Here is a 26,313-nt window from a genome sequence, read left to right on the forward strand (position 1 = left end):
AGGACTGAAGTTATGATCGAGGAGTGTGGAACCAGACTGGTGAGGCAACCCTTGCACTGGCAGAAAACCAGACATTTTTTCCCCTTATAAAACAGTGATGGATTAGGTGCTGTGGAGGCCCTAAGAACAGAACAGCCCCATCCACAAATGGACCATTTCCTCACCGAGGTTCACGCAGATGGGTTGCCAGTGATACGGCAGACAAGGCAGCTAATTTCAGATAAATGCCAACTGTCTTGGGATTCACCATCGGATTCCCAAAGCTAGACAGGTGTGGGTGTGATTCCGTCGTGAGTCCCAAAAGACAGAAATCCAAAGTATCACTTGCAGCTGACTTTCAAAAGAAGTTCCTTTCCAGCCACGTGTGGTTTCCTGAAGGAAGTAAACAGAATTATGGGTTTAACCAAATAAGAAACACAGCAAAGCTAATATTTTTTGAAGGGCCTCAGAATTCTACTCTCTGTCCTAACAGGGTGTTCAAGTGTCAAGCTTGGGGACTCTGGTTCAAAGAAAGCCACGTGTTACCAACACGTTACTGATAACCTTGCAGCCTAAAACTATTTAGAAGAATAATTAGTATGATGAAGACTTAGTCTTAAACTTTGCTTGGAATAATGAGTAATGTGAAAATGAAATTTTATGGACATGTACCCTGTTGTTAAAGAAAAATTTTATACGCGTTTATATAACGTTTCTTTTTTCTCTCAAATTATCAAATCAGTGGTATTTTAGAAACCAAGGTATATGATGCTACCCTGTGGTTATGCGTAATATTTTGCTTTTTAAAATTCTTGGAATTGTGATCATTCAGTCGAAACAATTAACAATAAATAAATATATCTATAGTCGTTCAACTTTCTTAACCTATTTTTCTGGGGGAGGAAAAAGGCTAGTTTTACTAACCAGAGCAGATGTGAGAAGGCTTTACAAAACAGAAAGAGAAAGTGAGTTATCTGGAAAGAGGGCAGCTGTTAGAAGATGCTTTTATCTTGGTAAGAACGGAATCACATTTGTTGGACAAAATGACAGTCACTATAAATAAAACCGCTGGGCTTTATGTAAGAGGAGAAACCGGGTGCACACGGGAAGCTGCCCGAATGGCCCCCTGCGAAGTTTCAGCCTGTGTCTAATTGGATTCGGCCTGATTTTGGATTGGAATTGTAGACTGGAGTCTATCATTTGGAACCAAACCCACCCATTCCTGTTCGTGGAAAAGGAAGTTAGCAAAATGGAATGATTTGCTCCGCACATGTTTCAAACTGCTATCAGTAAAGAAAGGGGCTTTCAGTTCAACAAGCCTTCCATGTCTCCGTACTTCGGTCTCATCTCAAAATAGCATCGAGTCCCGAAATTACGAGAGCACTGTCAAGTGGTGGCATGATGTAAGTGGAGGGAAGATTAGCAAGCAAAACCACGGTGTTCGGAGGTATTTATGAGGCTAATACATAATAAATACCCTGGGCCAATTGTGGTTATGTGATCATCTTCACCAGTGGCCTGTTTTTTATAAAAAAAAAAACATTGCTTGGGGTGTCTGGATGACTTAGTTAAGCATCCGATTCTTGATTTTGGCTCAGGTCGTGATCTCATGGTTCTTGAGATCGAACCCTGAGTCCGTGTCTGACAGCACAGAGCCTGCTTGAGATTCTCTCCTCCGCTCTCTGCGCCCCCCCCCCCGCCCCGCACACCCACTCGCTTTCTCTCTCTCTCTCTCTCGTGCTCTCTATCTCAAAAATAAATAAATAAACTTCAAAAAAAAAAAAACATCTCTTATCCACAAGTTCTGGTACTGCGTGTGGAGGGCTAGGCGAGTGAATAAACTTGCACACGCATCCAGTTTGGTTTGATTTCATAAGAGAAATGTCTGGAGCTTGCTGGCATTTTCTGCTTTGACTGCTGTCTCTTGCTGCTTCCTTCCTGTTTTCCCGGCCCTGCATCCTAAACTTCTTTGAAGGCCTCCCCCACCAATCAGGGATCCCATCTGTAGCTTTTGTTTACCCGGCGGTGTGGTGTATATAGCAGATTTTTTAAGTGTTTTAAAAAAATTTGTTGGCTGAAGAGTTCTTTCACTCAGCACACGTAGAAAAATTGCTATACATCAGGTGCTATAATACACCTGCCAGTTAGCCAGCTCAGATGTCGTGTACTGATAGAGTAAGCATCTGATAGTTTATGGAGTGATGCTTCTAGAGGCATTTGCCAGAGTAGGGGAGGACACCTTGAAAGAGCCCCCACGGAAGCTTTTTTCCGAGCTATCTCTGGAGTTCTGTTAGGTTCTTATAGAAATGGTTTCTTGTTTTGCATTAGTGACAGACATGTACGTCACTAGTGAGTCATTCAGTCAACTCTCAGTGCACTCTACTTTGATCCTAGAGAGCTGGGAAAACAGACTTGATAAGAGGCCGACCTTGGTGTCAGGTCTGGGATGGCAGACACATAGGCAGGTAAGTGACAGCACCATGGGATAGGAGCTGTGATGGAAATGAAGAAGCACAGAATGCCTGAGAACATTCCGGAAAGCCTCACAGACACATGGCATTTGAGCCGAATCTTGAAAGAATTTGGTCAGCGGAAGGGGAGTGGGAAGGAGTTCCAGGAAGTGGACGCTTGTTCAGAGACCGGAAATCTTACTAGGAGGTGTTGGCTGCTGAGTCTTCCAGAACTTGGAGAACGGTGAGGGTTGGGTTGGAAACAGTGATCTCTGTGGCCATCACTTTCTATTTAAAAGACTTTCTGGATCCCCCTGAAAACAAGGCCACACAGGACAACCTAGAAAATGGAAGATGCTCATTCTGCTTTTTCCTCAATCCCTTAGCCTCAGCCACAGTATGGATACTTTTTTTTTTTTTTTTTAACTTGAATGCTTATGCACATCTTGGCGGGATGTAAATTGGAGTTCCCTTAAGCCCTTGGGAGACCCCATCTGACAGCTGTTCCTCTAATGCTTTCTGTCCTGGGTCATTTGGCTCAGTGGTTGCTAACAAAGCCCAGGTCAGGGGTCCATCTTTTCTTGCGCTGGGCTCTTTAACTCTGCTCCCTGCCATGGTTCCAGGCTGAGATGCTAAGCCACTGTCCCGCACAAGCCACTGCTAAGCAGAAGTCTGGGGAAGCAAACACGTGACGTCTCTGCCCTTCCCAGTATTTGCCCCATTGTTGGCGGCACGATTGGCTTGTCTGTAACTTTGCCTCAAGAGAAGCCTGAGAAGGAGAGAACTAAGGTGGCACGATCCGGGTGGTTCTTATTGCCAGACCCAGTTTTGCAAGAATAAGTGGATTATCTGGACATAGTCATCCGGACATCTTGGTCGGTTGTCTAAATACACGTAGGCCCTTGGTGATATATGACATCCTTTCTCACAGGTGGCGACCCAGAGCACATCCTACCCACCCACCACATTTGTATTTACTTTGTACATTGCAAAAGCAATATAAGCTTATTATAAATAGTCTAAGGAAATCAATAGACTGGAGAAGAAAACGTGAGATTTCCCCCCACCCCCACAGCCATGTATCCTCCTGGACTTTTTACACACATTTACAAACATTATCCATCATTCGATTGTACTAAAAAAGAATTATGCTCCATGTATGATTTGGGGGCTTTGTTTTTTTCTTAAAATATCCTGAGCAGAAAACGTCTTTGAGGGTAAGTCCCAATCTTTGTTCTTTTTGTTAACATGACTTGTTAGTAGAGTTGCCAGATTTTAGCAAACGAAAATACAGGCCACTCAGTTACATTTGAATTTCAGATAAACAACATATACGTTTTTAGTGCACACAACTTCCCACGCGATCCTTGGGAAACACACATAATTAAGAAAGTTTGTTGTTTACCTAAACATCCAATGGATCGAGGTGTCCTGTATTTTATTTGGCAACTCTGCACTTGTTAATTGATTTGTTGTCATCTGTATAGGACTTTCCTTGCACAAAAACTCTCAACCAGAAAAAGGGTCCCGTTTCCCGATTTGGAAAGGGTGGTCTGGGGCCAGTGTTCACACACCTGATGAATGTGCTTCGTGACGGGCCGGCTCAGCTGGGAGCCCAGTACTCATTAGCTGCCTCCATTGGAAAGAACTGGCCTGTGCAGCTGCTTTGTGCTTGGGGCTGAGACCTTGGCTCTTTCATCCCAGCTACTGTGTGAAGTCACCAGTGGCAGTTACCTGAAGTCCTGTGGGTGATATTAATTGACATTTTTTAAATGAATGCCGGTATTTGTAGGAATTTGCAATGCAAACAGTCAGCCTTTCAAGCGGTGCATATTGTAATTAAAGCAAGCTTTTAAGATTCTTTGAAGTACTAAATGTTTATGAAATTCAAATAGGGGTGCCCGATCTGCACAATAAAGGGGCTCTTAGTGGAGTTTTTTTTTTTTAAATCTTCTATTTTGTAGATGTAAATATATGCCATAATTAGTGGAAAGTAACTTGAAGAGCGAGGCTGAGTTTATTCCTATTATTCTTATTTAAAACAGCTGTGGCAGGAGCCCTACAGCTGCTGTCCCGTTGTTTGGGCAAGGGCACCATGGTCCCAAGTGAACACGCTCAAAGACTCACTTCCCTATGAGCAGCTCCCTCGCTCTCCCCCAGTGCAGGTTGCCATGCGGGAGTTGTCCCATGGTCATCCCGGTGAAATTCCCCCACCGCAGTCCTCTGATGCCAGTGGGGCTGGCTTCAGGGGTCTGGGCATATGCAAATGAGTCAGGGGGGAGGGTGTGGGAGCAGCCTGCACCCTCAGAGCCTCCCCCTGCCCCCCATCAGCACTGCCTCCTGGGCTACTTCTGCCCCACCCCCCTCCCTGCTCTCTGCCTTGTTGCCCAGTGCGGAGTGATTGTCCTTTGGCGCCTGCGGGAGCAGCTGCAGGCCTACGCGGTGCCCTGCCCGGCGGAGCCTGGCCATGTGGCAGGCCTGGACGGCCGCCCACAACCAGGCCCAGCTCCCAGTGCCGCCTGCCAAGGAGCAGATGCTGCCATTGGAAAAAATTGCTTCACAATTTGAAATCTTGGTCCTTTGATCATTGCTCAGAGAGGATGAAGAGGAGAGGTTCAAAGTGGTGGTTTGAAAATGCCAGCGTCTCCTTGCCTCCATCAGTGCCTATTAGACTGTCTCTTGTCAGGGACAGTCCTCTTGATGTTTTCATCTTTGCAACCAAGCAATTCCCACTCAGCCCTTGCAAGCCCTCGGGGTGGAAGGGAGTGTCCAGCTGCCTCCTCCTTTCCTGACCCAGTGCCCCTGCTCTGTCCCCTGCCTGTGGGGTTATCTGCTTCCCCTCAGTGCCGGCAAGCTTTTACCTTCTAGAAGCTCACGGCAGAGTTTGTCACCAGCCCAGCGCTGCTCCTGCGTGAGCTGTGCGTTTCCGTTCTTTGCTCAGCACCTGTAGTGCTCACGCCCTGGTCCTTCAGCCACCTGGAGCCAGGTTTTCAGAGCCCTGGAGTTGTGCACAGAGGGCCCCCTGGCCCGACCCTCCCCTCTGAGAACTCTGGATCCTACTTACCAGGGCGAGGCCTCATTTTCCTCACCCCTAGAATGGGAAGGATCATTCTTTAAAGTATATTCCTTTTTTTAATTTTAATGTTTATTTATTTCCGAGGGGTGAGAGGGGCGGAGAGAGAAAGGGAGAGAGAGACTCCCCAGCAGGCTGCAGGGCTCAATCTCACAAACCATTGAGATCATGACCTGAGCTGAAATCAAGAGTCGGACGCTTAACCAACTGAGCCACCCAGGCGCCCCTGAAGTATATTGCTTTTATACTTCAAATTTCAAAAACATAAAACTAAACAGCGGAACAGACACATGAATAAATGGGCTAACTAAATGAGAAGTAACAGAGGAGAAACTAATCTAAAGTCTTGCCTGGTGACTGAAACGTTTCCGCTGCATTTATAATGAGTATAAGACAAGGATGATTTAGAGAAGGATTAGGGAAAATTTGATGTTTCCTTTTTTTGTTATTGTTTCTTTGCTGTCTGATGCAGTCAGCTCTCTCTGTGTGGCATTATAACTTGCTTCCACCTTGACTTTGTATCATTTCCCAGGACTTGCCCACCAGTGGACTCTGAAGTCTTTAATTGATTCAACACGCCTTTATTAATGATTGCTTTTTTGTTTTATTTGCAGAAAGAATTCTGTAACCTAATTAACTCTTTGTGGGAAAGATGGTAATTTTGTGCCTGTGCGAACAGTTATATCCAAAACTTAAGACTCGTCATAAACTCACAGAGCAGAAAAAGTGCTGCTTTTTCTCTTAGGAAAAAGCCATCGTGTGTCTGTACTGTGCACCTGATCCTTATAGATGGGGGCTCAGACTGGCTCTGTGGGCATTGTTTTCCGTCTTGGTTATTGATTATGAACAACCATCTTTATGCGGTTACGTCTCTGTGGACAGGACTCAAGGCTCCGTCTGTATCTGTCCTGAGTGTGTTTTCGATCACTGAGTTATTAGGAACAGTTGTCAGCATTTTTAACGGCTGCCATTTTGTTTCATGTGCCATCTCTTCCTATCACTGTGGTGGCTTCGGGAAGCAGGTGTTTCTTTGTGGTTAAAAATGGAGAAAGAGACTGAAAGAAATGACTGCTGTCCATGCTGTTGGGTAGACGTCTGGAATGAAATAAGGATAGGTGAAAAGTCAGAATTCACAGACATCTGTAATGGATGGAAGGGGGGGTCTGAAATCAAGATGGGGTTTGATAAAAATAAATGTAGGACTTGAATCCGGGGAAGCAGATGGGACCTGAAGAGCCTTGTGGGTAAGAAGAGGAAGAAGACAGGTAAGAGTAGGGGGGAAATGAATGAAAATTGCAGGATTGTCTAACAGAGGTATTCTCGGGTCTGTGTGATTCCAGAAGGCTGAGCACTGGGTGGGGGAGTTGCAGGGACACAAACTGCAAATTGAGGGGTGTGGTAGGCAGAGTCACGTCCCAAGTCCGTAGCCATCGTATCTGTGAATATGTTACATCGCACATAAAGGGGAATCGAGGTTGCTTATCAGCAGCTAGGGCGAGGATCTTGGATTATCTGAGTGGGCCCAGAGTAGTCACCAGGTTCCTTAAAAGCAGAAGAGGAGGGGAACCCAGGAGAGATGAAAGTAGGCAGCGGGAGAAGGACCCAGCCTGTTGTTGCAGACTTTGAAAATGGGGAGAGGGGCTCACATAAGGAATGTGAGTGGCCTCCAGATGCTGGAAGAAGCAACGAAAACCAATCCCTCCCCAAGGCCTCGGGAGAGGAATACAGCTCAGCCAGGACCCTCATAGACCTGGGAGACCAGCGTCAAAGTCTCACCTGCAGAAGTTTGAGATTGTGTATTTATGTTGTTTTAAGGCACTCAATTTACTCATTTGTTAAAGCAGCAATAGATAACTAATATAATAGGAAAAAGAACTAACAATTAAGTCTACCCTGCATGTAGTTTTTTCTTAAAGCAATGATTTTCCTATATCTAAAGATATTTAGCCCAAAGGCAGCACAGGTCAGGATACCATAGAAAGGATTCCTGCATTTGGCCTCCAAGCCTAGTTCATATATGGGGTCTCTGTTCTAAGGCAAAATGGGCAAAGATTCCTTAAAAGGGCCCATTTGCCTGGACATCCCCCCTCCACAGCCACATCTGCCTGTGCGTGTGTGTTTAGCACTTCATAGCCCAGCCCAGACCAGACCATTTTAGGTTGGCTTGTCCCCAAAGGAAAGGATGGGATATGGTTTGAATTTGGGATTTGTTGGGAAGACAAGTTTGCTGGATTTTAGCTGTTTCTTGGATTTTTATATTAATTTGCTTTTAGAAAATATAGTGCGGTCAGATAAAGCTGATGAGGCAGAAATAGTTTGTATCTGATACCAGCACATTCTTTCTTATTTTCTTGCCTTCAGAACTGTCGGAAAACAGGGGGCGCCTGGGTGGCTCAGTTGGTTAAGCGTCCGACTTCGGCTCAGGTCATGATCTCACGGTCCGTGAGTTCAAGCCCCGCGTTGGGCTCTGTGCTGACGGCTCAGAGCCTGGAGCCTGTTTCGGATTCTGTGTCTCCCTCTCTCTGACCCTCCCCTGTTCATGCTCTGTCTCTCTCTGTCTCAAAAATAAATAAAGGTTAAAAAAAAGAACAAAAATTAAAAAAAAAAAAAACTGTCTGAAACAGGTTTGCCCTGAGTTTTCAGTTGGGAGAAACAGGTAGGGGGGTGGGGGGTGATGAACTACATGTGAATCTCAGACTCAAATCACAGAGTTTGCCTCCTTTGTTGTTGATTCAATACTAGCATTCTTTCTTTGATATTACCTTTGCTCCATGGGAGCTCAGTGAATGCATTTCTTTCTGGGATAATCGGAACATCCTTGGCTGACAGACAATTATCTCTCCCATCAATACCTCCTCCTAGAAAATTCCCAAAGAACAGCTGTTGATGTGGTGGGATGGCTACATGATTATTTCCCACCGTTCGAGAGTAATTGCAGAGAGTTGTAATAGCAAATTGGTTATTTACTGTTAGTCGAGAAGCCTTTTAAAAACTAACCTGATAAATGTATACTGATAATTAAAGTTTTCTCAACTGTTAGAAAAACAAGATCATTCCAAAACCATCTGTCCCTGTTATCTAAATGAAAGCTAAAATGTGCACAGTCCTCATGACCCAGCTGTTCCACTCCTGGGAACACCCAACAGAAATGCATACACGTGTTCATCAAAAGCATGTGCAGGGGTGTTCAGAGTAGCTCTCTGATTTGGAAACATTGCCAGGGCCCGGCAGTGGTAGAATGCCTAGATCGTGGTATTTTTCACTTGGTGGAATCGTCTAGCAAGTAGCAGGTGAATGAACTGCCCACAACAGCATGCGTGAATCTCCCCCCTAGGGCTGAGCATATGAAACTGAGCACGAAGGAGTCAATCTGTGATTCCATTTATTTAAAGTTCAAAACACCAGACAGAATTAACGGACAGTGTTTTCCCCTCAAGATCACCCCTATGAGGTAAAGGGGTGATTGTACTCGAAGACAGCATGAACGGGAGGGCTTCTGGTTTCTTCATCGGGGTGCTGGCTGCATGAGTGTGTTCACTTTATGAAACTCAATGGACTGTAAACTTGTGATCTGTGCATCTCTCTGAATGTATGTCAGACTTTAGTTTTAGGTAATAAATAAATAAGTAAATAAATAAATAAGCAAGCTTCCACAACTTTAGAACTCCTAACTTGTTGAGCTAATTTCTGAGCAGGTTTTCGTAATGTATATATTTTAATAGCTTCATTTTTGATACTTCCTGTCATTAAAACCATAGATCCTCCATCACCAAGAAAAACTCATTAAAATTATTTGGGGACTTCAAAGGGACAGTGGTGAACCGAAGGTGGGATAGTAAGGACGGTCTGCCCAGGTGCAAGGCAGTAAGGACGTCCGTGGTGGTAGAGAAGTTTAATGGTCAGACCACCTAAAAATCGTTGTCACGTTTACGATCGCCATGTGCCCACGGTTCTGAACAATGCGGTTGACAAAATACTTCTAAAGAGAAAAAAATATTTTGTTGACCTAAGTCCTAAACGATTGGTGAAGTGAGTGTTTTTATTCCATCTACGCGTACATATATATGCTTCAAATTAGCACACTTCTATTACGTGGCCGTTGTGTGACTTACTCTTTAGTAACACATGTGGACTCAGCCTGTGTCCGTTCCTAGGAGTAAGTTCTTGACAGTTTGGAGTCGTTTGGGCTGCAGTCCCCGTGGCTAAACCATAGACCCCGGAAAGGCACCCTGATAGCAGTCATTATGCAGACGGCAAAACAGAACTGGAGTCACTTCAGTTCTGTCACTCTGTTACTACTTTGGGAGTTCTTGCATTTAAAATTTAAAACCGTGAAACAGAGTGCCGAGTCTTACTGAAAATAATTTTGTCCAATAAAGAAAAGAGGGTCTTAAAAATGAATCCAGTCTGCTGAGGTCCACACAGTGCGCCGCTGCCCGGGACCGCTGCTTTCTTTCACCAGCATGACTCTACGCGCAGCAACTCTGAGAGATGGGGGCATTTCTGGGAGACACGGGAGGCTGTGGACATTTCCAGCAGTTTTGCTAACATCACATTATGGCAGATACCATTCCAAACATTTTTAAATTTTATATATAGACAGATTATTTTGTGCGTTTGTTTCTATGTTTGCTTTAGATTTTAAATGTCTGAGTTAGTTTGCATCATCAATGCCAGTGAAGTGAATAAAGTAAAAAAATGGAGCATTTTTTTTAAAAAAAGGGCAGAAAAGAAAGTCTTGTGCCTAGGGAGCTGAGGTGCAGTTCTGAAGACACCTCCCTCCTGGTCATATCACTGACATAAGTAGAGGTTGGTAGTTTAAAAGAAGTAACCCAGGGTGCCTGGGTGGCTCAGTCGTTGGTTAAGCTTCTGACTTCGGCTCAGGTCATGATCTTGTGGTTTGTGAGTTTGAGCGTGTCGGGCTCTGGACTGACAGCTTGGGGCCTGGAGCATGCTTCTGATTCTGTGTCCCCTGCTCGCTCGCTCTCTCTCTCTCTCTCTCTCTCTCTCAAAAATAAATAAACATTTGGGGCACCTGGGTGGCTCAGTCGGTTAAGCGGCCGACTTCGGCTCAGGTCATGATCTCACGGTCCGTGAGTTCGAGCCCCGCATCGGGCTCTGTGCTGACAGCTCAGAGCCTGGAGCCTGTTTCGGATTCTGTGTCTCCCTCTCTCTGACCCTCCCCCGTTCATGCTCTGTCTCTCTCTGTCTCAAAAATAAATAAACGTTAAAAAAATTTTTTTTAAATAAATAAACATTAAAAAAAATTTTTTTAAAATAAAGTAACCCACCCAGTTGCCTGTGCCGTTAACCACCTCCTTCCTATACTTCTCTCCACTCGTCACATCAGACTGCTTTTAACTGTTCGTTGACCACCTTCCCTATACTTCGCTCCTCACACCAGACTGCCTTTGACTGTTCACCAGTCTTTCAAAACAACCCGATTGTGTCAAAAACAATGAGTTTCTTTGTAACTCAAATACTATCAGTTTATTTATAGCCCATTGAAACTCTTTCAGTGCTGGAAAATTTTTTAAATGGAAGGAAAGGAAATGAAAAGTAATTTCTAATGTACCTTTCCTGCTGCACATAAACTCATTATTGTATCCATGTTGGGAAGCAACGAACTATTCATCAGTAGAGCACGCAGTAATTATTATGCTGTGCCTGGGTAATGGAATAGTATGCAGTTACGAAAATGTGAGGCTGCTCACGTTTTTAAATGGCTAGTCTTTTTAAAACTGATTATTTCCGTATCAGTACTGTATGAGTTCTAAGATGTAGCTGTGTATTTTTTTGTGTTTAGTTTTTAAAGTTTATTTATTTTGGGAGAGAGAGCACGGAGATGGGGCAGAGAGAGAGGGAGAGAGAATCCCAAGGAGGCTCCACACTGTCAGCACCAAGCCTGACATGGGGCTTGAACTCATGAACTGTGAGATCACGACCTGAGCCGAAATCAAGAGTCGAACGCTTAGCCAACTCAGCCACCCAGGCATCCCAACTGTGTGTGTGTGTGTGTGTGTGTGTGTGTATATATATTTTAAAGCAAGGTTTGAAGAGTGCCACTCTTTGTGCAAAAAAGAGGGCAGGTGTGTGCTTGCTTATCTAAGTGCTAACTCTCTCCAAAAAGACGCTTGGAAAACACTGATCACCAGTGGAGAGATTGGCAAGTTCAGGGGTAGAAATAAAATGTACACTCTTTTTCCAGTTTGATTTATTTTCTTTCTTTTTTTTCTTTTTCTTTTTCTTTCTTTTTTTTTTTACTTACCACATATATGTTTTTACTTTTTTCAGAAAAATACTAAAACCTGTTGGCACAAACTATACCATGACTGTGAGAGCATAAATCCCACCACTGAAACATACCTGAGCCACTTCTCAGAGCCTCATGTCCTCAGCTGGTGGCAGAACAAGGCAGTGGTTCCTGCGGGCCCACGTGCACGTCACATGGCAGGTAGAAAGCTAGATATAATTCTGGGCTCCCGCATGCCTGAGACTCGTTGGTAACGTTCTCCTCTGGAGGCTGGAGCTCAGTAGACCCAGAGAGCTTGGGCATAGATGTCAGTCAGCATCAGACATCATCGTTTCTTGCTAACCTGCTCTTTTCGCGGAGTCAAGCGTCAAACCTGCAAAAAACCTGAAAATGTACACTTGGGTATTTTTATTTATTTACTATCTGTGCACCATATAATTCCAAATGGCAGAATGTGAGGGAGTGTTACTAAATTTATGGGTAATATAAACCTGGACAAGTACAAGTAAAAGCAGATTGGAATCCAGTAAAAGGAGCTATACGCTGGTTGTTAGTTGCTATTAGAAATACCTGGGACAGGTAATTACTGTAGTTGAGCACTGAATTTAGCTTTGAATTTCTTGGCATGTAAGAAAAAAGGGGGAATTTAAAGCATATGGTTCTTTTTATTTGAGGCCAGGAAATCTGCAGTTTTGCCTAAGGAAAGGGACACTGTCTTGATATTCAATTCAAATGCAGATCCTCATTAAAAATATATATAGGATGACTCAGGTCTTCCTAGTGGTTACTGCCTGTCAGGGTTTGAGAATCAGCTGGTCAGAATGTGCCAGACCTCACAAACTGTGGTCTCATTTATGAGTCCGGTCCACCTGTCTCTCTCTAGCCCCCACAGTGGTGCAGATACCGTCCCTTGTCCGGACCACTTTGACAGTTTTCTGACCTGTCTCTGCCTGTGCTCTCACTTTTCCAGAGTCGTCTCCATGCTGTGTTTGGGGTGCCTTTTAGGAACTCAGATCCAGCCATAACTTGTCACTGTGCCCGTCCTGGGCACTTACAACTCCTGCATCCCTTGGTTTTAGGATCTAAGACCTAAACCCTCCTGCCTCTCCTGCCACCCTCTCTCATCCCAGCCTTTTCGTGGCCTTGTTTCTGGTTCTGTGCACCTTGTCCACACTCTCTCAGGACACATTCACCCGCCTACGTCAGCTCTCCTACCGTCTTTGGATCTGAGCTGCATCATCCTCAGAAGCTTCCCTGACCCCAAAGTTGGTTCTCATGGCCCTCGATGCCTCTTTCAGGAGTGCTCATCCCTAGGGTGATGTCCTCCCTGCTAAATTGTGAGCCCGTGGCAGCAGGGACTGGCCCAGCTCGTGCTTACTCTGATCCCCAGCTCCCCACCCAGTGCCTGGTGTGCCATAGCAGATCACAAGGTACCGGAGGGGAGGGAGCTGTCAATCAGTGGTCTGGCCACTGCAGTGGCCTCACAGCCTCCCTCCACAGTGGACACCAGACCGCACTGAGACGTTGATCCCTGAAACACAGCTCGGTTCACAGCACCTTCTTGTGCCAGAGCTTTCAAAGGGTCCCCATTTCCTGCAGCATGCAATCCACACCCCTTTTTTTAGCCCTCCATGGCCTGGGTCCTGGTTGCATTTTCCAAACTCACTGCTCCTGGTGGCCTCAGTCCTTAACACTGCAGCTGGAAAGAGGCACCCTAGGCTGCTTCTACCCCCACTGTCCCCTAAACCCATCTCTGCATGTTCACTTTGTAACCACCCCGTAAGTAATACCCCTGGTTGAAAGTAATGCCTTCCCTTGTCTGAACTCTGAGCATCTTTGACATGGTAGTATTTCTATGTCCCTTGTAGCTCTTTTAAGACATACCTCTCACTTGTGGTCCTGTATAGTGTCTAGCATAAACCTCACACAGTAGGTAATCCTACAATACCTTAAATGAGTGGGAATTACCAATGACTTGGCATCTTTGCAAGCCAGTCTTGAACAGGAGCCATTTCCCTCCTGGATGCTGTCATTTGTAATGAAGGTTCTGTTTTTGTACGTATAACAAGTGACTAGCCAGCTGCAGATCTCCTGTTCTTTTAAATCTGTCCCCAGGTCCTGGGGCGCCTGGGTGGCTCAGTCGGTTAAGCGGCCGACTTCAGCTCAGGTCATGATCTTGCGGTCCGTGAGTTCGAGCCCCGCGTCAGGCTCTGTGCTGACAGCTCAGAGCCTGGAGCCTGTTTCAGATTCTGTGTCTCCCTCTCTCTGACCCTCCCCCGTTCATGCTCTGTCTCTCTCTGTCTCAAAAATAAATAATAAACATTAAAAAAATCAAAAAAAAAAAATCTGTCTCCAGGTCAGTGAATGTGAGCCCAGGGCATACACTGCTTTCTGCACATATTTCAGAGACCTCCTGGATCCTTTATAACAAGGATAGAGTATTATTCTATACTGGACGCAAGAAAGCAAACTGAATAGATGCGTGTACCATTGTCATTTCACGGGAAGATTGCTGGAGTTAGTGTTCTCTTCAAAAAATGACCAGTGGGCTGCAGAACTTGTTTCTAGATCAGCATCACCTCACCACCTCCCTGCCCCCCACCCCCGCCCTCTGCTCGGCCAGAAGGATTGGAGATCTCCCCCCCCCCCCCCCCCCCCCGTCACTGCTCATTGCCGTGACTCCTGTAAAGAGAAAATAACCCCCACCTCCGTTTCCTTTCCAACAGGCCGACCTAAACTGCAATATTCAGGATGACGCTGGGGCCTTTTATGGTGTCACCAGTCAGTATGAGAGTTCTGAAAATATGACAGTCACCTGTTCCACCAAAGTGTGCTCCTTTGGGAAGCAAGTAGTAGAAAAAGTAGAGGTAAGTGGGCATCTGCAGACCAGAGCCTTCATTCGGGGGCACCCTGCTACCTTCCTTTCAGCTTTCACCGGGGCAGAGAGTTTTACTTTTCTGGTGTCTCCTCCTTCTCCCCCTTTCTCTCACCTCTTTTCCCTGTCACTTCTAAAAAGACACAGCGATTTGCAAGCAAGTGGAAGAAGCCCCCACGCCACCCCTCCCCGACTGCAGGGGCCCTGCCTTGTGTGGCCAGCAGTGTTCCGTGCCCTGGTGTGGAAGCTGCTACAGACAGGCCCCGCCCCTAGGTCCGAGGGCACTTCCGGGCGTTGTAAATAGCACCTGCTTTCTAAAACCCGGACACCTCAAGCCTGGTGCGGGTGCTTCTGCCCCTTCTACTCCTTTCATTGTTCCAGACAGATTCCAGCGTGAACTGGGGTCGAATACCTATTCATAGTTTTCCTGTTGCATACCTCCCTCCCTTTCAAAAAACGTGTGTTCTTTTCAGCAGGGTGGGTTGCTTTGTGTGAATGTTTGCGGTTGACATTCCACGTAAAGCTGTATTTTCCGACGTCTTCTGCCCGTTAACCCGGTCCACCCGTCATGGCGGTCCTGGAGCTCGCAGGCCCCAGGGCCCAGCCTGACTGTGCCAGACTTGGTGCCGAGGCAGGAGAGAGAGGATGCCCTGGGCGGGAGGAGAGGTTTGAAGACTTTGGGCCGAACGATGAGGATCTGGGCTGCTGCACAGCCTTTGGCTTCCTGAGCACAGGAGGGGCATGCTGTGGATGGTGTTGAGGAGGTTACACTGGCCAGAGTGGATAGAAGGGAGTTGACTAGATGGTCGATGTCAGCTGAGGCGTCCTGAGCTTCATGAACATGGCAGCAGTGGGAATCCAGTAAAACATTTTGAATGGAACTTAGAGACTCACCAGATATTAAATACTAATGAGGAGGAAGAACCAAAGGTCACACATTTTGTGGTTGCAAGGGCCGCGCTGCCATGAGCAGAGATTAGAAAGTAAGGTATTCAAAAGCAAGTAGTCAGGGGATGATTCTAGATGCAAGACTGGAATTTGGAAGACTGAGAATACCAGTTGGGAATCCTAAGCATTAAGGAATTAAAGCTATGGGAATGGAGGGCTTGGTGCAGGGAGGGCGTGGGAGCAGTAGCCAGCCCTGGAGTGAGTGAAAGGGACACACCAGCAGAGGAGCAGAGGACAAAAATGGCTGAAGGAATTGGGGAACGAGCCCAACGCATGTCTGGGAAGCCCAAGGAGAGGGGAGGTGAGAAGGTGACCGACCGTGTAATGAGACAGGTCTGGGAGGCCTACGGCCAGATGACCTCCCATCTCCTCCGAGCAAGAGGAAGCACCATTACTGGTCAGTGGTTGGCAACGTGGAATGTTCGTGGGCAGCATTGCTGCTGAATAGCCGAATTGTCAGGGCTCACCTCTAGATGGACCACCTGCCCGCACAAGATGAACCAGACAAGTTACTCTGTTTCCCAGATTCCAAACTCATACCCAAAGCTGTATATAAAGTTCAGGGAGCAGGAAAATGTTGCCTTTGACTGAAATCCCAGGAGTTTTCATGTAGAAGGTAACGTGAGTGCTGGTGGAGTTTTGTAATTAAGCGTTTAATCCATTTCGAATGTATTTCCGCATTTGGTGTGAGATGGGTGTCCGCTTCTGTTGTCTTCCAAATACACAGGCGTTTGTGTCAAAACCGTTGATTGGGGCGCCTGGGTGGCTCAGTCGGTTGAGCGTCCGACTTCAGCTCAGGTCATGATCTCACACTCTGTGAGTTCGAGACCCATGTCGGGCTCTGTGCTGACAGCTCAGAACCTGGAGCCTGCTTCAGATTCTGTGTCTCCCCCTCTCTCTGCCCCTCCCCTGCTCATGCTCTGTCTCTCTTTGTCTCAAAAAAAAAAAAAAAAAAAAAAAACCATTAAAAAAGATTTTTTTAAGATAAAATAAAACCCGTTTATTAAACGATTCATCCTTTTCCCACTGAGTAGATCTTAGATGTACCCCTATTAAGGTCCTGCATATCCTGGGAGCCATTCCTGGAGTCTGTTTGATTCCACCCTGTTTATCTCTCCTTGTCCCCCTCTACCATGTTGATTTGATTACACGGGCTTTATTGTATGTTCTTACACCTGCTAAGGCAAGTCGATCTTGCTTTTCTTCTTATCCATATATTTTGTAGGCAGATAACCAGCACTTATTCTTCCAAATAATTAGATCACTTTAAAAAAAAGTAAAGAAAGCCAAAAACCTTTTGATCAATGTAATTATAATCGTACTGGATTTATATGTCATGTGGGGATAAACTGATACATTGCCAGTACTAAGTCTTTCCAGTGAAGGACGTATTTGCAGGTCCATTTACTTATCTTAATAAGATTTTGTAGTTTTTACATATACGTTAATTTATATTAATTTGTTAATGCTATTTCCTGTTTCTAGATTTTAATTACCAGAAGAGAGACAAGTTCTTGGTTTTAGCAAAAATATGTTCTATCTGGCCATCTTGCCATATTCCCTTATTTATCTCTACTGGGTTTTGCCCCTAGGTTCTTGGATTTTCTACTTATGTGGTCATAGCAGCAGCAAAAAGAGCGGCTTTATTTTATTTCTTCTTTTCCAATGTTTATGCCACTTTTCTGTTACTATTATTTTCTCGCTTTCTTTCCATTTTCTAAAACCTCCAGCACACCTGTAAAAAGAAATAGGATGGTGAGTATCCCTGTATAGTTAGTTACTGCTGCTCATAGAGATGGATTTGGTGCTTGGCCATTTAGGGTTATACTTACTGTTGGATTTTATAAATGGTCTTTATATGTAAGTGCTTTCTTTGTGTTCTTGTCATACTGAGGGTTTTTATTAGTAACAGCTGCAATATTTTACCAAATGCCTGTTCAGCAACTCTTACTATCATTTTTCTCCTATTCGTGGACATCACGAGTTAATGCATGTCCTGTGTTTGAGCCACCACAGCATTCCTGAACAAAGTCCTACTTTGGACGCACTGATGTGTTCCATTTGCTATTTTACGTTAAGATTTTTGCATCTCATAAGTGGTAATCACCTTTCCTCTTTATAGTCTCTCCGTGTCCATCGATTTCCTAAAAAGAATTGGGACACCTGGTCTGATGTAGTTTCCATAACAATGAAAACAGTTGTTCCTTAAGAGTTCCATAAAACTCAGCCATCACACCAGGTGGTCTTTATGCCTTTTTCAGGGGTTCATCTCTAAACAAGTTTCTAGGCATTTCCATGGCAATTGAGCTATTGGAGTTTCCTATTTTTTGGTTCAGTATTAGTAGTTTAAGTTTTGCTGGGAAAGCATCCTCTCCTCTACGGCTTTTTGCCTTACAGCGTTATGTGAAGTAACCTTTTACAAATCTCCCAATCTCTACTGTCATTGTGGTTTCGTCCCTTTTCTTCCTTAACCTTGTGAAGGCTTTATTTTATTTTGGCTTTTTAAGAACCAGCTTTTTAAAATTTATTCTGTCTCCATTTCTTATTTCTGTTAACATAGATTTGAGCTTTTATCTTTATTCATTTCCTATTCTGGGTTTTCTTTGGTTTCTTTGTGGTTTGGGTTTATTTTTGTGGGTTTTTTTTTAATCGAAGATGTGGTTTAGTTCTATAATTTTTCGTCTTTAATGATGAACTCATGAAGCTACATCATTAAGTGTCCTCCAAGTATAGCTTCATCGGGTCCCATAAGTTTTGATGTAAAGGATTTTCCTTTTCATTATTCTTGAGATAGTTTGTAATTTCCTTTTTAATTCCTCTTTGATCCAAGGCTATCTAGGGGTGTGTTTCTTATTTCTGAGTGCTTCAGTGGGAACTTCAATACCAGTATTTTTTTTTTCTTTCCTTTTTTATTAAAGACATAAATAACTCACAGTCAGGAGCTCATGATCCGTGTTAAGTAGTTTTTTCCAAGGTAGAGAAGTTAGCTGCATTGGTTGTTGGCTGTGAGGCCTTTATAACAGTGACGGAGGATTTTCTCTGGGCTCTTTGAAGAATTGTCATTGGCTGGGCCCGCTCTCCCAGGTTTCCAGGTAGAAAATCACTAAGTAGGTGATTATATTTCTTTCCAACCTTTGCTTTCTTTTCTTTCTGACCTGTACAACGCTTCTTTAAAGCTATTCTGTTTACACATTTTGTTTTTTTAATTTCCAGAAAAATCCTGGATTTCTGAGTATGGCATTCAGTTTGGAAATAGGATTTTTTTTTTTTAATTAAGTAAACTACATAAATAGTACAGCATCTAGTGGATGATTCATGTTGAAAAGGAAAAATGCTTTTGCAGGCAGCAATAGCTTTTTTCATGTATCTTGAAGTCAGAAGTGTAAAAGTGCTCAACTCCTTTTTCCCTCACAGACGGAGTATGCGAGGTTTGAGAATGGCCGATTTGTGTACCGGATAAACCGCTCCCCGATGTGTGAATATATGATTAACTTCATCCACAAGCTCAAACACTTACCAGAGAAATATATGATGAACAGTGTTTTGGAAAACTTCACAATTTTATTGGTAACTGTTTTGCCTCTTTCCTCTTGGGGCAGACCCAGCTGGTGGGGAAAGACAGCAAGGTGGCCGGGCCAGGGGAGGTGACCAGGCTGTTGATCAATTACCATTTGAATCCACAGCATCCAGGGCAAGCATGGGCTCAGGTCTATAGAAGAGACGGGGTTTCATTGGGCTGGGCTAAGCTTTTTGAAGCTTGGGAAAACTAGAATTCAAATGGGTAGTAAAAACTATGGTCCCTACATTCTAAACTCCAGCTGCACATTAGAAAGATGTGGAGAACTTTTAAAATACTTAAAAACTTGTAAAAGCCTGACACCAAGGCTGCATCCTAGATCAGTTAAATCAGGATCTCTGAGAATAGAACCCAGGCATGAATATTTTTTATAGTTCCCTGGGTAATACCGGTGTCAGCCAAGTGCGAATCCTAGAAGCATTGTCTGCAAATCTCAAATGAGGCCAAAACTGTAAAGTCCGTGGGTTTGTCCTTCAAATACACCTTGACTCATTTCATGAAGGATTGCAAGGCTTTAAAAGAGATAACATACCTTAAGACAGCAAAACATAAACCCTCAGTACCACAAGAAATAGAAAATTAAAATAGAATGTCATGACCAGGAAGAGGGCAGAGGAAGTATTCTCCATAGGCTGAAAAGTATGGTCAAAACGTGGGCAGCTAAAAGGGGAAGTGAAAACAGTGGTGCTCAGGGTCCACGATGCGAGAAGTTTCTGGTTCCCCTGGGCAGTGCTGGGGAGTGGGGGAGGGTCCCCTCAGATTTAACTTTAAAACAAATTTCCCATGGAGGCTTCATTTGGAGACTTGGGAAGGTTGTATGAACAGTGTTGTCCTCAAAAATCTGCCTATAAAATATGCAGCAGTGGGTTTCATAATGCTCATTTTTGAAAAAGTTAGCATTCCTTGATGTAACTGAAGGAAAAATGCCAAAACAGAACTTGGAAACAGTTGTGCTAAAAGGGGGCAGCAAGACGATATTGTGGTCAAATATTCAGCCCTCTGAAGGCCTGCTTTGTTGCTCTGTTTCTAGGATGAAAAACTGGAATACTTAGGGCAGAAGTTGTTTACCAGGAGTTTTTGGATCCTTTGAAACCAGGGTTCTCAGTCAATGGTGTGCTACTTTAAGGGGAAAAAAAAAAAAAAGAAGGCGGCTGTTCCGCAACCTTCCCCCAAACCCTTGATTTATTAGCTTTTGCCCATTTCCGTGGTCAGTTTCAGAGTACCAGTGGTTGTCCAGTTCATGAACTTCCTTAATATTCAACTTTCAGAAGCCAGTAGGAGCCAGCTTCTTCACACCAAATGTAAGAACTGAGTAAATAAAGGTTTAGAAATTAGAATCTTCTGCATATCAGATTCAGCCAGGAAGCTTTTAAAAATTCTGGGGCCTGGTCCCCATCTCAGATAAATAAAATCAGAACCCCTGGAGGTGGGGCCCAGCATCCTGGTTTTGTTTCATTTTTACAGCTTCCCAGGTGTTGAGACCCACTATAGGGGATGGCTAAGTGAGCCACAGAGAGCCTCAAGAGTTCACAGACACGTGATCGGCATACAATTGGCGGACAGATCATTTGGCATGTAATTTTCATTTATTCCTGAGAGGGAATCTCCGTGGATTCTCAGGCGTGTCCACGAGAAACTAGCAACCTGAGGGAGAGTTTGGAAAGCCTGTTCTTTAATAACTATTATTTACTAGTATCGTGTTCCCTGATGGTCTTTGGCAAAAACTGAGCAGTTCACGGTTTGGGCTGCTGGCAGGCACCTGTCGTATAGGTGCTTCCTGTTGCTATTTAAGAACAGGTGACTTTTGTGCTCAGATGAGCAAAAGGTGAGTGTGGCACCTTGGGGTGGACGTTGAATAGCCTCACGAATTAACCCAAACTCTCTTGAGTGAATGGGCCAGCCCACCTCTCTTGGAAGCAGCCTTAGGCATTCTTACAAACCAGTTCTAAGGTCTGTTCCAGCATGTTAAGGAATATGTCCTCGTTGCCTATAACCCTACCTCACAGAGCATAGCTTGGGAAAAATCAGGCCCAGAAGAAATTAAAAGCATCTGTTGGCCACCAAACTCATGAATACTAGTAATACTCTTTCAGAACACGTGACTTCCAGTAGCTTAGATATTCAGAAAACACACCATATTATGTTAATTTCCAAAATGTATCATTAAACCACTAAATAAATCCTTTTGCTGTGAAGAACTAGGAGCTCTCAATAAATGTCTGCCAGAAATAATATTTTAGCATTTAGAAAAGCTGAAATTAAACCAGTATGCCTGGATTATGAGAGTCACATCCTCTCCTTGATAAATAAAGGAGAAATAGTACTTCTGAGCTCTTCCTCCCAGGAAGGGTGTAGGAATACGGCAGGCTGGCAGCTGCTGGACACAGTGGCAGGTATTTTACCAGGTATTGGGTACAAAACCTCTGTCAGCAAGATCAATCCCAGACCTTACTGGCTGGTGAGCTAGACTCTGATTTCATCAGGATGATAGAGAAATTGAGGTGAACCCGTAAAGGGAAGGCCTTAGTGACAGTATCCAGACTGAGGAAGACAGTAGCTGAATCATAGGCCAAGCGTTCTTGTCCTCTTTGGGGGTATATTCAGACATACATACACGTTGGTAGGGACATTTTTTTCTTTCCTCCTTTTGAATCTCAATCATCAAGTCTAAATAGGACACATTGGGGGTACCTAGCTGGTTCAGTTGGTAGTGCATCTGACTTGATCTCAGGGTTGTGAGTTTAAGCCCGACGTCAGGCCTGGAGGCTACTTTAAAAAAAAAACAAAAAAACCAAATAGGACATTTTCTTTCCCAGAAAGTTTGCGAGAAGGTAAGGTAAATCACAGAGGTTCCAGGCACAGTGCTGAATCTTTTGTAGATGTCGTATTATGAAATTCTCACCGCAGAACTACAAGGTCATATTTATTCCCATTTTATGGATAAGGAATGTTAGGCCTCTCTGAGGTCACAGAGCTAAGGACACACATAAATTGAGACTTAAAATGATAGAAAAGACACTTTGCAGGTTATTTCATGATCATGGAGTCTGAAAATGGGGGTTTAAGATCCAACTCTACTTTATGATCTTGGTTTGAGTAAGTTACTTAAAGTCTCTAAACAGTTTCCTCCTCCGTTTACAAACAAAATGCTCACATCTGTATGCTTCACCTCAAAGGTCATTGAGAATATTTTCATTTGTTCAGCTAAACTATGGAGAGATTGTACTAGCTGCCAGAATACAGTACAAATATAACACAGTCCCTTTCCGATAGTAAATCCTGGCCTGGTAGGGGAAAGAGACGGTTACAATACCTTTGTACATTACATGGCTGCAGTATCCTTGAGAAACAGACACCTGGACATACAGAGTAGTTTAACTACCTGAGCAGTTACCTGTAGTTGGAATGAGGTGGGAGAATTCCCAGAGATGTTAAAAGATGAGGTTTAAGTTGCCTTGATGGATAAACAGACATTTTGCAGATTTACCAAGCAAAGGGCTTTTCGGCAGGTGCATACTTAAGTGTTAGGTGCTGGGATGTGACCTAGATGGGGTGGGACAGCCGTCCTGGAGGCTCCTGAGAGAGGCAGGGGTTCCTCAAGCGATCCATCACAAAACGGATGTAAACCAAACGGTGGCTGCTGGCTGGCAGAGGGAGGTACGTGGTGCCACGAGAGCACAAGACAGGAGCATTTGCCTGGTCAGGGAGGCTTCCCAAAGGAAGAAACCATTGAGGCATACCCTCCGGGTGACTAGGCGGAGAGGGTGGAGAAGGGCACTGCAGGTGTGCAGGCAAGTGGAAGGACTGGAAATGGGGGGTGTGGCTGGCGTGGAGAGAGGGAGGAGCCCAGGGAGCCAGCCAGGTAGGAACAGCCACGGGAACAGCCAGACCGAGCGGGGTCTGCTCAGCCATCGGAGTTTTTAAGCAAGAGTGTGTTGTTGTCAGATTTATATTACTTACAGGGGTTTTGTGGCTGCTGTGTGTCCCTGGGAATGTGTGAGCCAGGGTAGCTCCTGGTAGGGGAGTCTGGGTGCTTGCCTGGTCCCCTGGGCTGTGGCGGTAGAGAGCGGGATGATTCAAGAGCTGTTCAGGAGGTAAACGTAGGCAGGACATGGCATTTCTTTGGACATGGGGAGAGAGGGAGAGAGGTTTCCAGGATAAGAGGCCTGCATACTTGGAGTCTGGTCTGTGAAGGAAGAGGCAGGAAATAAGACCAGGAAAGCAGGTGGGTACCAATATTGAAAAAAATCTTTATTCCCCAGAAACAATAAATGTAGATAATCTATTATTGTATCAATTCATTTGTCTAGAGCAGCATCGCTTAATGATTAGAAAAAAGGTCTTCAAAATCAGATCTGGGTTTCTTAGTTGACAGTTGTCTAACCTTAATTTTTTTTCAAACTATCAAGTTGTTTTTTTTGTTTTTTTTTTTTTTGAGAGAGAGAGAGTGCAAGTGTGGGAGGGCCGTAGGGAGGGGGACAGAGGATCCAAAGCAGGCTCTGTGCTAACAGCAGAGAGCCCGATGTGGGGCTCGAACTCATGACCGCAAGTTCATGACCTGAGCCAAAGTCAGACACTCAACTGACTGAGCCACCCAGGTGCCCTGACAGTTGTATAACCTTAAATCACCTAACTCCCCTGCCTCTCTCTCTGTCAGAGGGGAGCTGATAGGGCACCTACTCATGGAGTTATTATAATATTACATGAGACGGATGTGTATGAAGCATTTAATACTGAGTAGATGTATACTAAGCAGTTACTATATGTTGGCTATTATGTGGATTGTCATTTATTCAGCAAATATTTATTAAATGGCTGTTGTGTGCCAGACTAGTTATTAGGCAACATGGTCCCTGTTCTTCAGGAATTTATAACCCATTGAATGACATGGGTATTAAAAAAAAAAAAAATCTTACAAATCTGTGTGTACTTACAGACAGTACCGTGTGCTCTGATGGGGAATTACAAGTTTGTGAGACTTTAGTCATCAGTCAGAGACCATACCCTTGGATACCGAGAAGGCAAGGGAAACAACATGGGTGAAGCAGCCTGACAGAGCTGGGGACGGGGCCCCCGATGCACTGGACTAGGCCCTCAGACTCCAAGTGTTTGAAGGCAAGGGGCTTTTAGAAAGTCCCTTGTGATAATGGCTCTGAGAAGTAGGGAGGGGCCGCAGGGACCTGGGTCAGATCCGGTCACTCAAGATAGGAACGCAGGCTGAGACCATGGGCAAGAAGAACAGAGAGCTGGAGTCCAGCGACTTCAACCAGGAGGGGAAGTAGATGATGAGTATTGAACTAGATGAGTATTTCAAGTACATTTCGAAAGCTAAAGCCTATATGAATGAAAAATGAAAAGAAAGATCCTTTGACAAAATTCTTCCACCATTCCTTACTCAGCACATATTTTACTGAGTCCCAGCACTGCTGGTTAACATTGGTGAGCAGGGCATTCGTGGGGCTCATGTCTATCATTGGCCCTTGTGAAACCAACCTCGTAAAAGTTTAGGTACAAGATGGGAGGCGTTTCCTAGGGGAAATGACCCGTCTCGTGGGACAGACTGCTAGAAAATTGTCTTCGTTGTCAAGAAATTGACCCTCCCCCAAAACCCACACTAATTCTTGTGGTCTCTTTGTGGACCCAGATAATGGGTGAGGCCCTGTCCGGAAGGTATTTCTTACACATGGTACCTAAGTTCACATAGGATTCAAGTCAGACCCAGAATACCCTGAGTTTGTTGGAGAGGGCAGAATCAGGCCAGAACACCTCCAACAGTCTACCTGCTGGACTTGAGACTGTTCCTCTCCAAGCAAATCCTAGTTGTCGTGGTATAGGTGGAGTATGTCTTCATCCATGTGAGTTTTTCTATCTGTATGTATGTGTCTATGTGTGTGTGTGTGTGTGTATATATATATATATATATATATATATGCTTTTTTTTTTAACAGGTGGTAACAAACAGGGATACACAAGAAACTCTTCTCTGCATGGCCTGTGTATTTGAAGTTTCAAATAGTGAACATGGAGCACAACATCATATTTACAGGCTTGTAAAAGACTGAACATGGTTATTTATATATATAGACATCTGTATATACACACACACACATACACACACACACACACACATATGTGCGCACACACACTCTCTCTCCATTACTGAATGACTGACTGTAAACCTCACCACACAGGGGGGTGCCCTGGCCCCGAGGTCACCCTGACTTTTTCTAAATCCTGTTTGAGTGAAGTCATTTTTCATGTGTTCATACTATCATCGTAGCTGTGAAGTTCTGGTACAGTTGTAAAAAGAGAAATCGAGTTGTTTCTATGTGTCCTTCAGATCCACAGCCCACAATTTTTGGGGAAGGATGAACCTTAAGAACCCGGGTCTCAGTCTGTAGAGACCTGTTTCTAATTGTGGTAGAAAAAATTTGAGACAGAGCATTTGCCATGGGACATTTACAGCCTTTATACAAATGTATTTAGTTCTTTTTTTTTTTCCAACATAAAATTCTTGTTTTAAGATACAAGTAAAATTAATCTTTAAATATAAATGTAAATTAGTACACAAAACTAAGAATCTTTAGACTTATCTTTGTAACTAATTAGGGTGGAAGTTATGAAAGAATGTAATTCACTAAATTATTTTTTAAATGAAACTTTCCTTTCTTTTTTGAAACCAAATGTTAAAATATAGCCTTAAATGCTTGGTAGAAATATTCTAATGAGACAAATTTGTACTTTTTTTTCCTCAAGGTTAAAACTAATCTCTTAATCCATTAAACTCTTGAACAGGTATTACAAAGGAAGAAAACTTCACCCCTTATCCTTAACATATATAGTATATTTAAGAAATATAAAATTGTATTGTACTAATGTGATGATTATTTAATGAAAAAAAAAGATGGCTCTTTTTGCAATAAGTAGATAAATACTGAAAATCTAAACGTACAATGTTTATAGTCTTGTGTGTGCAGTTATATTTTATATGGACAACCAAATTTTTTATAAAGATGAGTAAATGTTTGAACCACTGAAATTTAATAACAAAAATTTAAAATTGGCACGAATACTGCACTGTGAGCTGCAAAATCTAGAAAATCCTGTGGCTGGGAGAAATTTCATCAACCAAACAAGTAAAAGGCTCATCAGTTTTAG

At 44.0% G+C, this 26,313-nt stretch overlaps 1 protein-coding gene across 9 annotated transcripts in view; it reads left to right on the plus strand.

Annotated features, from left to right (window-relative positions):
* Window positions 1–25,846, plus strand: part of TEAD1 (TEA domain transcription factor 1) — a 261,367-nt gene extending 235,521 nt beyond the window's left edge. For 4 of the 9 annotated variants that reach the window (XM_042959706.1, XM_042959707.1, XM_042959708.1 and 1 more), the window contains 3 exons: window positions 14,482–14,622; window positions 18,993–19,145; window positions 25,104–25,846. In XM_042959706.1, coding sequence (XP_042815640.1) covers window positions 14,482–14,622; window positions 18,993–19,145; window positions 25,104–25,217 — 408 coding nt within the window. In that variant the 3' untranslated portion in view covers window positions 25,218–25,846. Of the gene's footprint in view, window positions 1–14,481; window positions 16,369–18,992; window positions 19,146–20,185; window positions 20,280–25,103 lie in introns of those variants that run through there. The other 5 variants (XM_042959701.1, XM_042959702.1, XM_042959703.1 and 2 more) reach the window with 2 other exon arrangements.
* The last annotated feature ends 467 nt before the right edge of the window (window positions 25,847–26,313 follow it).

Source organism: Panthera tigris, chromosome D1 (assembly GCF_018350195.1).
Source record: "Panthera tigris isolate Pti1 chromosome D1, P.tigris_Pti1_mat1.1, whole genome shotgun sequence".
Lineage (NCBI taxonomy): Eukaryota > Metazoa > Chordata > Mammalia > Carnivora > Felidae > Panthera > Panthera tigris.